The 12,689-nt window shown below is 37.7% G+C and overlaps 1 protein-coding gene across 1 annotated transcript in view; it reads right to left on the minus strand.

Moving 5' to 3' along the window:
* Positions 1-8,910: 8,910 nt before the first annotated feature.
* Positions 8,911-12,689, minus strand: part of LOC150081786 (chymotrypsin inhibitor-like) — a 28,871-nt gene continuing 25,092 nt past the window's right edge. Inside the window, exon 2 of the mRNA XM_090379661.1 lies at positions 8,911-9,238. Coding sequence (XP_090235787.1) covers positions 9,063-9,238 — 176 coding nt within the window. The 3' untranslated portion in view covers positions 8,911-9,062. The remainder of the gene's footprint in view (positions 9,239-12,689) is intronic.

The raw sequence follows: 12,689 nt of genomic DNA on the forward strand, positions 1-12,689 counted from the left end.
TTGGTGACATGTTTCAGATCCGAAGAAAACCGTATGGGAATTTTTTGTTTGCGAAACGATATTTAGGGATATTTGCATTTATACTGATATAAATTGTGTTAAAATTTTTCAACTGCTTCATTTATTGCATTATTACTGCAAGCAAGATTCCAGTAAACCTGGGATAACTCTTGGTTTAAATTTAGTTAATAAGCTTTTTTGAAAGTTTTTGGAGACGTGGTTGGTATATATGTATTGTTTTTATCGGCTACGGTTTAAATGTAATAGCCTTATGATCAAATATAAATAAGTAATCTCCAGCATTAGTTTTGAATGTAATAGGCGAAAACACAGTCTAATATTTTCTTTTTTCTAGTAGAATTAGGTATATCCGGCTTTTTTTCGAACTTATGCAGTAGGTGCATAATTTAACTGAAATTATAATATCTAGTAACTTAATTGAAAGTATTTTATGCAGTAGATGCGTTTGCATATATGCGTAAAGTGCCTATTTTTCTTCACCCTGTGAATCCGTCCTCATGCAATAACGGACTCCTAATGCAGCGGTTCCCAAACTGTGCGCCGCGGCGACCCAGTCAGATATACTTTAAATTTTCCAAAGAAACACAACGATACTCGACATCTGTTGGACACTGCAAGAACTACTAGCTCGAGGTAGTTCACAGTTTCAAGATTACTTATAAAGTTGTGTGGATCTAACTACTTAATAAACGGAACTGTTAGGTATTTCTTTTGGCCTAGGGGCGCCGTGAACAAATTACTGAGAAACTAAGGGCGCTGTGAACCGAGAAAGTTTAGTAACCCCCTGGGCCATAGGCTGTATTATATACCGTATATTGTAGCTGTATTATATACCGTATATTGTAGCCCTGGTTATTATATTTGTTGCCGTGTACCGATTGGAGGAATGAATGGGTAGTACGGTGGACGAGTAAAAACAAAATGAAGGCATTTGTTTTTACTCGTCATGTACTTATTGTACTGTTTGCTAATGCGACTGGATTGCAACTCATTACGTATATTAACTAACTTGTTGCAGTTGGAATTTCACTGACCACATTCAGACAGTTTGTAAATAAAAGTGTACACTCGCAGTGGTTCCCAATCTTTTGTCACTCAAGTCACACTTCAAGTTAAAAGACGAATATTAACGGCGCACCGAAATAGTGATTGCCATCAAACTCAATGGAATATTTCCTAATCTTCTGGCGTACTTGAAAAGTGTCGCGGCACATCGGTTGGGGACCATTGGTGTAGAGGTTTGGGGAGAGTGTAGATTGATGAGCCTGATGAAACGGAAGGGGATATTGAAAATACTATTTTGAACACCTCTTTAGATTTATTAAGCAGTATACTGGAGGCCAGTTTCTCAGTTTACTGAATAACATTTAACGATCACAATTATATAGGCCGCCGTAGCCTAGTGGTCAGGCGCGCGGGTGCATAAGTACACGGGGTTCAAGCCCGTGACTGCTGAATACGGTGCTGTTTCTTGTATTCTGTGTATCTTGTAAACTCGTTTGGTCGTCCCGTAGTATAAGCAGAAAATTTATTTTTATTTTATATTGTATATTAAAAGAACGATAGTTTGGATACTTGGTTTTCAGTTTAAAGGCTTGCACGTGAATATTAAAGAAATAATTAAAAAATAACTTGAGATTTGATCCCCTGTTGCTGCAGGATCCACATGCCAGAAACGAATCTTAAATTTTGGTGGGATTGATTTTAATTTTAATTGATTTTTTTGCAGGTTAATTAAATTATTTTCTTCAGATATACTTTTTAGCTAGTTGGATTTAAATGATTTTTTTTTTTCCCAATGGTGTGATGGTAATTGGATTATTTGCGAGTAAGTGGCGTTATTTTCTGATGTGCTTTTAAGCCGTCGACTGTACAACTGACGACTGTGTTGTCAAGAATGGCTAATTTGAGAAGGGGAAAGAAGCCATCGAATATTAAAGCGTGCGTGGTGTTATTAATATTTTTTTATCAACTTGATTTTGTAAAATACTGGGGGAACCAGTTTGAAGATTTATTATAACTAGCATCATTAGACAAGAAATTAATGATTTCATAGAATCGTTAACATTTAACGATTATGTGGTTTGTTAGATGTTGATTTTTGTAGTACAGTATTTGTAAGTGGTCTGATATTTTATTTTTATGGTTGGCACTTCCTCGGGAATAGGATCAAACAAGATTTTGCAAGATTTCCGATCCGTATTGTTAACTGAAATAATGATATTTTTATTAACTAACGTTAAATCAAAATTTAATCTTGATAAGCTTATTACTTGACCAATGAGATAAAGATTTTGAAACTTATAAATCAAGAAACTTTTTTTAAAGTCATAATTGAAGATGCAGTAATTATTTTGTAATCCTTAATGTGATAATTGCCACATTAATCGCTGGATTCTCACATTAATCCTTAATGCGAGAATCCAGTTTTTAAAATAACAGTACTATTTGCAATAGTTCTTGCGACCTCCTTACTTGTAGAAATTTTTATGGAATTCCGGAATATGCAATGAAACGCCTAAATACCTTCTATTCAACGTGTGATAATTCAGGTTGGCTGCAGATCAAGGGTTGATTCCTGCATTATACATCTAGCCGAGTCAACGAACATGTTGCGACAAGTCGCAATTCGCTACTACAGTGCCACAATTTCAGGATGCAAAAGCCGTCCCAGAACTTTCTGAGCACACCACGAAAAATATTTACGCATTTATCCTTCGCTGTATGATATTCTGAAAGCCCGCTGTGTGAGATATCGGCTGCTGTCGAACTAGATGCGTAGCGCCGCCGTAGCCATGTGGGCAAGAGCAGCAGTGTTTAGTACACGCTTCTTGATTAGACTTTCCGCATCCCCGGATGCGGAAAGGTTAGGGTATGACCACCGCATATCCCCGGAGCAATATGGCCTTAGTTGCTAATGCTCTTAAAAAAACAAAATAAATTATTAAGTGAAGGAGTGGCTTTACCACTGTAGTTGCACATTTTTTTTCCATAAAACAGTAGGATATCATCCGGACCTCGTGTCAAACTAGATGCGTGCGGTATATCATTTTTAGCCTTCTTATCGTCATAAAAATGTTTGCCACTAAGCAATTTGTGCGCTCACGTAGACAACACTTCATCGGAACATTAAATTATACACGCATTACAAACACTATATACGTGACTGGCTTGGCAGCAATGTTTCAATACGGATACAAGGCTGCTACTATCTGACGCTCCAGAACCACCATGATATTGATACACACATACATGCTACCTTACTGATAGGCCACTATCACACAGGTTCTTCAATATCTGAGAGCCCGAAAAGTTGAAATATTTTTCGGAATTGTTGTAAATAGTACATAGTACTATTTGCAACAATTAAAATGTTATTAAAACATCAAATCAGTCACGATCTTTCCAGGTGATCTTAGTTAAATCTTTTTATAGTAGTAGTAAAGACAAATGATGCAAGAAAGCCAGCTTATATAGCTTCACCAAAAAAAAAAAAAAAAAAAAAACAGTTCACCCATCCGTATCCTCCAAGAATTTGTGTAGTTGTCCCTTGAATTTATTCAACCCATCCGCTTCCATAACAACAGATGGAAGCCTTTTCCTACAGTCACATCTTTCCTCAACTTGAATTTATGCTCCCTCATGTGTGTAGTCTCAGCAAGTAGAAGAATACCATTAATATTCAGCTTACTCAATCCATTCAAGGCTTTAAACACCTCAGTTAGATTTCCCAGCAGGTGCTTGGTCTCGAGACGCTGCAACTTGCAGAACTAAAGCCTCTCTAGGTAAGAACCCCCTTTTGTTCCCTTCACCAATCTGGTTGTCCTTCTCTGAACCCATTCCAGCAGATCTACATCCTTATCAAAGTGAGGACTCTGGACCTGTATACCATACTCAAGATGGGGGGTCTAACCATGACCTTATACAAAGGGATAATCACCTCCTGATTGCTGCTAGCACAGTTTCTGTATATCATTGACAAAACTCCAATACTTCCCGTTTAGAATTTGCTATTGGTAGCATCGTCAGTTGGTGCCACTGCACAGCATGTCTGCACTTTTCCTAGATCTTGCAGCAGTAGCTGGCCCTAATGGCTGTCATTAACGGCTCCTCCAACCTTTGTACCATCTGCAAAATTAGACATTAAGCCTGATATACCTTTATCAATATCATTCATAAATATTGAAACAACAATGGACCCAGCACAGAACCCTGGAGAACTCCACTAATAACATTAGTCCACAAAGAGCAGTGCCTATTGATAACCACTCTCTGTATTCTTCCACTTAACCAGGAATGACTTGTCAATCTGGTAAACTGATTGACAGGTGCTTGTTTGTTCAAGTGAGCTTCTTGTACCAGTAGTTGTGGACGTTATCTGTTCCTGTTGGGATGGAGGGGGGTTCACTAGTTGTGGGACTTTCTAATCGATTGTTGTACTTATTCTTCCTGAATCTGCCATTCTGTCATCTCCTGTACATACTTGGTTTTCTTCCCTTCTAGTTCTGTTCACTCAGTTCGGCTGTTATGTCTCACTTCGCTGATCCATATGTAGCCCCATAACTCCTCGATCGGCTTCTGCTCGTGTGGTCCGCTTCCGACTTCCCCCGTCTTGTCCGATACTCCCGTAAAGGCTCGATGGAACAGAATCCATCGAAGATTCTGTTGTTTTCTTTTCTTCTAGGAGCTCTCTTTGTATCGGCATAGCTCTTGCTGAGTGCGAGGAGGTTCTGCTTCGGTGTGTCTACGTATTCTCCTATTCTCAGGTTTTTGGTCTGTGTTTTTTTTATTGTGGACGGGGTCTCTTTAGGATGCTCTTCACGTTTTCAATCAATTTGTTACTCCTATTACCCGTTTGGTACTCATCAGTTGCTCTATCTTGAATCTTAATTCTTCTATCTTCTGCTGAAGTCTTCTTTCCTCAGCTGGCGATTCCTTGTTTTTTCAGTTCTTCTGCTGCTGCTGGTCTCTCGTTTCTCTTTCGTTAATCCTAGTGGCTGCAATGGCAGCACAGTATACAGTTGTGTGAATGGCCTCCATTGTTGCACTTTTGTTGTTGAGGTAATATGGTATCATTTGCCGATTGAGGCTGTCTGTGACTCTCCATAGATTCTATTGTGCTTCGGTATCACGTGAGTCATTGTGGGGTCCATTCCTTTGAATTCTGTTATGGCCTTTTTTCACTCGTTTTCTATTCTGTATTCTTCCACTTAACCAGGAATGACCGCGTCCTTTTCACATCAGTTGCTTTGGGGTTGTGTTGTTGCTCTTCCTCCTCTGGTTCCAAGTTGTTCATATACTTTGTTGGTTGTAGTTTATCGCTCACATTCTGCTTGATTTTTTTCAAAGATTGGAGGTGCTGTCAGGTTCTTCAAGACGATGGTTCTTCTCTGGTTCCCTCTCCGGTGACATGAATATTCATTAATCGTTCGACCTATACATTGTCATATCGGTCTCTAGCTTGGTTATTTTATAGTATGTTCGCATAATGAACGTATTCATTTCGATGCTCCATTTCATGCGTTGGCGTTTTCTTCTTTCCTGGGTGGTCACTAGCACATTTACGCAGAAAGCATTTGAATTTGGTTGGACTGGATGGACTTGCCCTTCCCTTGTGGTATCCAAGGAGATAAAGATTTTAAAATTCAAAAGTACATCACCAAGGGTGTCAAGACTAATACTCAAGATTTCTAAGAGGTACAAGCTAAAGATTATAATGATTTATGCATCAACATCGAGCCATGATTATGAAGAGGTTGAAGAAATGGACACCGAAATTGAGAGTCTTCTAGATGAGCAGAAAACCACTACACTATTATTATGGGGGAATTCAATGCTAAGGTTGGAAAGAGACAAAACAGCGCAGAAAGAGGAACTATAGGAAATTTTGGAATTGGTGAAAGACTTGTGGAATTTGCAGAATCTCAAGGATTGTCAGTAATGAACACTTTTTTCAAGAAAAGGGTGAACAGAAAGTGGACATGGAAGAGTCCAAATGGATTAACTACTAATGAAATTGACTTCATCCTCACTAACAGAAGATATATTGTGAATGATGTTACCGTCCTGAATAAGGTAAATGTTAGAAGTGATCACAGAATGGTAAGATGTACACTTGATATAGATGTAGGAAAGGAAAGGAAAAAACTAACTCGAGTAAATAATACAAAGGTCTGTGAGATAACAGAAGAGGAGAAAAAGCAGTATGTACTGGAACTTAACAAGTTTGAGCTTCTGCAGACTGCTTAGGACTAAGATATCGACGAGGAATATTACAACTTTCTGAAAGTGATAAAGCCCAAAAAACCTATAGGGAAAAAGAAATCCAAAGAAGAAAAAATTAGTCAAGAAACATTTGTCATGATGAACCGAAGACGACAAATGAAGAGCAAGAAAAACACTGACAGGGAGAAAATTGAGTATACTGAGTTATGCAAAGCCATTAGAAAGAGACTCAGAGAAGATATAAGAAGATTTAACACAAGAAAAGTAGAACAAGCATTAAGGGCAAACAAAGGATTTAAATCAGCAGCCATGAGCAGTAATACAGAAAGACAAATGATACTCAAACTGAAGAATAGCTATGGTGTACTTATAAACAGCAGAGAAGGCATAATTCAAATAGCAGAAGACTACTATAGAGAATTATACAAGGAGCACGGGAATGATGCCAGCAGTCCGGAAGATGGATTGCAAAGTAGCAACACATACGACATACCCGATATTCTTCCTGATGAGTTAGAACATGCATTGAAGAAAATGAAGAATCAGAAAGCCCCGGGGGGAAGATGAAGTTACTGTAGAGTTGTTAAATTGGGAGGAAGAGACATAACACAAAAACTGGCAAGGCTCTTCACAAAGTGCATTAGAAAAGGTGTATCGCCTAAGCAGTGGAATAATGCAATCATAGTTTTGCTGCATAAGAAAGGAGATAAATCAGAAATTGGAAATTATAGACCAATTAGCGTGTTATCCCACATCTACAAGTTGTTCACAAGGGTCATTACTAACAGTTTAGAAAGAATACTTGATGAGAATCAACCGAAAGAGCAAGCTGGCTTTAAGACAGGATTCTGAACTATGGATCACCTTCACGTAATATCACAGCTAATGGAGAAAGCCAATGAATATAAAACACTGTTATGCCTGACATTTGTGGATTATGAAAAGGCATTTGACTCCATACAGCATAAGGTAATGTTTCGGAAACTGGAAAGACAAGGCATAGATACCACATATTTTATGATTTTGAAGAAAAGATATGAGAGTGCTACCTCCTTTATTAGACTAGACAAAGACAGTAGGAAATTTAAAATTGAGAAAGGAGTTCGACAAGGAGTCACAATATCTCCGAAGCTGTTTACTGCTGCCCTTGAGGAAGCTTTCAGAGGATTAGACTGGTCGCAGAAAGGAGTCAGTGTGCACGGAGAGTACCTAAACCATTTACGATTTGCAGATGACATTGTGGTCATAAGCCACGATCCCAAAGAATTAGAGGAAAATCTTAATCAGTTATGCACAGTTAGTAAGGATTTTGGACTAAAGATAAATATGGCTAAAACAAAAATTATGATGAACAAGTATGCCACAGAAAGGGAAATAATGATTGAAGGAGCAGTAATTGAAAAGGTAGATTCAAATACTTATCTGGGACAAGTTATTAGCTGTAATTATGATAAATGGCTGGAAGTCAAGAGAAGGAGAAAGTTTGGATGGATAGCATTCAGGAAATATAGTCACATACTGAAGAGCAATATCCCAGTTTGTCTGAAACGTAAAATAATGAACCATTGTATACTCCCCACCATGACTTATGGAAGTGAAACTTGGGCACTCACAAAAAGAATGGAAGAGAAGCTGAGAATTACACAGCGAAGAATGGAACGAATTATATTGGGAATCAGACTGTTATATAAGAAGAGAAACACATGGATTAGGCAGCAAACTCAAGTAAAGGACATTCTTATCAAAACTAAAGAACTAAAATGGTCTTGGGCAGGACACATAGCTCGAAGACATGATGACAGATGGACTAAGAAAATAACAGAATGGTATCCAAGAGGAGCTAGAAGAAACCCTGGAAGACAAATACAGAGATGGATGGATGAAATTCATGAGTTTGTGGGTAGTAAATGGATGGCCAGTGCTCAAAACAGAAGGAACTGGAAAGTTGCTGGAGAGGCCTTCATCCTGCAGTGGATTGAAAATGGCTGATGATGATGTTGTGGTATCCATATGGGGGAACAGTGCCACTTTCTCCACTGTGTTCCTCTGGAGTCTATATATGACCCTCTGCCTGAACGCGAGTGACTTTATCCCGCACTCTCCCCTTTTGACGTAGTGTGATTGTTACTTCTTTTCGACATCATCACTCTATGGAGGTGGGCCTGTTTTGTCCAGATGGCACCACTGTCTACCTCATCCGTCATTTCGATCTTGCGGGTAGGTCCGCTGAAGCGACTTTCGCAATGTTTATTAGTATTTATTATACTTACTGTACTTCATTTTTATTATTTTTTTTATTATTAGGGGTAGTAGTAGTAGTGGAGGTGGTGGTTGTGGCAAATGATGTGAGGAAGCAAGCTCATACAGCATCAGCCAAAAAAAAAAAAAAAAAAAAAAAAACACACCACTACCACCTCATCTCATCTGTGCGCATTGTCTAAGTAAAAGTTAGAATGCAATTATCATTAAGTTGACTCAATTATTTAATACCTCAAACTCTTCCATCGTTTCTTCTCGGTTTACACTAAATGTATTGTACCATGAGATTCATTATGCGTAAAACTAAAATCAGTTTCATTAGATTTCACTAGGAGATGAAGGACGGTTGGAAATACAGAAAGTTTCTGATTATTTGTCCACGGAATTAAGAACCACTCAATAGTATTGTTTAATTTTATTTTTATTCTAGAAAAAATACAGCAGCTGAGTGCTAAAATGTCAAAAAATTACGAGTTAGAATGTTACATTGCTGTAAGAGTTTACATAGTTATATTAAGAGCATCTCTGCTCTTGACTCAAGTTAACAGCAGTAGATTTCAGGGAGGACACTTATCAGCTGTCACGCACTTGCCATCTCGAGTTTTGTACAAATTCGGTTTGCACATACAGCCTGGAGTGCATGGAAGTTGACAGATATTGTATGGAGAATGCCAGTTGTCACACGTTTTAGGGCAAGATGCACAGGTACTAAACTCCTCGCCCTCTCCGCAACCTAGGAAGAAAACAACCTAAGTAGTTAACAGCATCAAGATAAATAATTCAGTTATCAAAAATAAATGAACAATTGTATTTCGAATTTGTTATCTCTTTTTATCTAATTTCATTAAAACATTTTTATTGGAAAGTCATCTTCATTTCTGTTGGAAACGCAACATCTTAAAGAAGTTTCATACATATCGTTGTATACACATTTGTACAACTATATTATATATTGTAAAGTTATTGTAGAGTTGTTAAAATTGGGAGGAAGAGACATTACACAAAAACTGGCAATATTCTTCACAAAATACATTAGGAAAGGAATGGAATAATGCAATTATGATTTTGCTGCATAAGGAGATAAATTGGAAATTACAGACCAATTAGCTTGCTGTCCCACATCGACAAGTAGTTCACAAGGGTCATTACTAACAGTTTAGAAAGAATACTTGATGAGAATCAACCGAAAGAGCAAGCTGGTTTTAGGACAGTATTCTCAACTATGGATCACCTTCACGTATTATCACAGCTAATGGAAAAGCAAATGAATATAAAACACCATTATGCCTACCGTTTGTGGATCATGAAAAGGCATTTGAATCCATACAGCATAAGGCAATGTTTCGGGCACTGGAAAGACAAGGCATAGATACCCCATATATTATGATTTTGAATAAAATATATGAGAACGCTACCTCCTGTTTTAGACTGGACAAAGACAGTAGCGAATTTAAAATGGAGAAAGGAGTTCGACAAGGATTCACAATATCTCCGAAGTTGTTTACTGCTCCCCTTGAGGAAGCTTTCAGAAGATTAGACTGGTCGCAGAAAGGAGTCAATGTGAAGGGAGAGTACCTAAACCATTTACGATTTGCAGACGACGTTGTGATCATAAGCCACGATCCCAAAGAATTAGAGGAAAATCTCAATCTGTTATGCAGAGTTAGTAAGGATTTTGGAATAAAGATGAATATGGATAAAACAAAAGTAATGATGAACAAGTATGCCACAGAAAGGGATATAATCATTGAAGGAGCAGCAATTGAAAAGGTAGATTCATATACTTATCTGGGAAAAGTCATTAGCCGTAATAATGATAAATGGCTGGAAGTCAAGAGAAGAATAAATTTTGGATGGATAACATTTAGGAAATATAGTCACATACTGAAGAGCAATATCCCAGTTTGTGTGAAACGTAAAATAATGAACCAATGTATACTACCCACCGTAACTTATGGAAGGGAAACTTGGGCACTCTCCAAAAGAATGTTGTTGTTGTTTGGTTTTTAGGAGCATTAGCAACTAAGGCCATATTGCTCCGGCATATGCGGTGGTCATTCCATGATCTTTCCGCATCCTCCGTATTTGGTGGTTACGGGCTCGAACCCCGGTCTAATCAAGAAGCGTATGCTACGCACTGCTGCTCATGGCTACCTGGCTACTGAAGCGCCTCCAAAAGAATGGAAGAGAAGTTGAAAACGACACAGCGAACAATGGAACGAATTATATTAGGAATCAGACTGTTATATAAGAAGGGAAACACATGGATTAGGCAGCAAACTGAAGTAAGGACATTCTTATCAAAACTAAAGAATTGAAATGGACTTGGACAGAACACATAGCTCCAAGACATGATGACAGATGGACTAAGAAAATAACAGATTGTTACCCAAGAGGAGCTAAAAGAAAACCTGGAAGACAACAACGGAGATGGACAGATGAAATTCACGAGTTTGTGTACAAACGACTGGATGGTCGTTGTACAAAACTGGGTTTTCTGAAAAGAAACTTCCGTTTTATGTGTGAAACAACTCAACTTTATTCGTATTTTTACCTAGATATATAATAATAACTTTATTTACCATCAATTTGGTATACACAGAACGAATAATTTGAAATATGTATACAATTAAAAGTAAAAAAATAAGAAAAAATAAAATAGATTACTTACATAAAAAGTACAATAACACTTTAGCTAAATATTTTCATATTTATGTGTATTTTTTGTATAAATTTAAATAAATACATATTACTTGATAGTAATATGAACGTTTCGCGGACCCTCTGGAACTGGAGGGTCCGCGGACCTCCGTTTGGGAGACGCTGTTCTAGAACGTTCTTCTCGAATGATCTAGGAATCTCCCGAATGCTCTAGTAATCTCTCGAATGTTCTCTAAAATATATAAAAAATAAATAGATAAAATATATGGAAAAGATGATTAAACCAACTACAAGTCTTGGTTTTCGATCATTAACCTACGATATTTGAAAACTCAGGGTGATGAGAACTTTTTAAGCACATATCTGAGTTTTTGAACATATTTCCTATGAGAATCCGTTGAAATTATTTCAGGAAGGAAACCGATGCCAACCAGTGTCATTTCTATAAGACCAAATATCATTTGCTGTGTTACAACTTTCAAAATTTAGCAGACATTACCAGCGGATGTTTGTCATAATTATCCCTTAAATGAGCATCTCTTTTACAGAGTTCGACAAGGATCTAGGTATGGTATAGAACGAAAACCTCAAATTTCCTTTTCACTTTACAAATCCAAAAAAGGAAATTCGTGGGGCATTGTGACGTGTTAGGCAAGAACTAACTGGGATACTCTGTTCTAATCTCGCTACGCCCTAAGTAGTGGGATGTGTATCCCCCAGTCGCCCTATATACCCTCCCTGTCTGGGCCCCCCTGCTCCCACAACCTTAGGAGATTTCTGTCTGTGGAATGTTGAATTCTGAGGTGGCAAAACTGCTACTTCGGAAAGCTTTTACCAGCTATAGAAGTATTCTTCACGCTAACCTGAATTGGATCCCCTGCCATCAAACCATAAGCATACTGAAGATTTCTATCCTGTCGAAGATATTCACAGACTAGATAGAAATACCATCTCACTGAGATTGCTCTCCACCACCCAACCACCAGCAGACCCCCCCCTCGCCATAATGAAACGACTATTGCAGCCATCCAGGAAGATGATAAAGAACGATGAGAATGTTTCTTTCCAACACTATTGAAATGTTCCTCGCCCTTGACATAGACTTTAATGATATTTCAGATAAAAGACTTACCAGTTTTGTGATGGTATATTGATTATATATACCTCTACCCAGCAGCTACCAGATTGACAGTGGTCAAAAAGAAAGGGGCTGCCTCTTAAGTAGCATGCACATTTTATTTTTTAAATTATAATTAATATTATTATCTGTGCATTTACTTAATGTTTATATTTCTTATTGTAAATTATTTAATTTTAGCAAAATCTGCTGTATAACTGAGGTAATTCATGTAACGTAATCCTCTCTCTCTGCATGCATTCTATTAATAAAAGAACCCCCATCTCAAATTTAGGACGTTTCTGGGGTGAGGTGTATACCTCGGACTGATTCAAATAAAAAAATAAACTTTCTCATTGACGAAAGTGATTGATTTTAATTAGACAAATTTTAAAGTAAGAAATCG

The sequence above is a fragment of the Mastigoproctus giganteus genome, chromosome 8, assembly GCF_048544385.1.
Source record: "Mastigoproctus giganteus isolate SK-2022 chromosome 8, ASM4854438v1, whole genome shotgun sequence".
Taxonomy (NCBI): Eukaryota; Metazoa; Arthropoda; class Arachnida; order Uropygi; family Thelyphonidae; genus Mastigoproctus; species Mastigoproctus giganteus.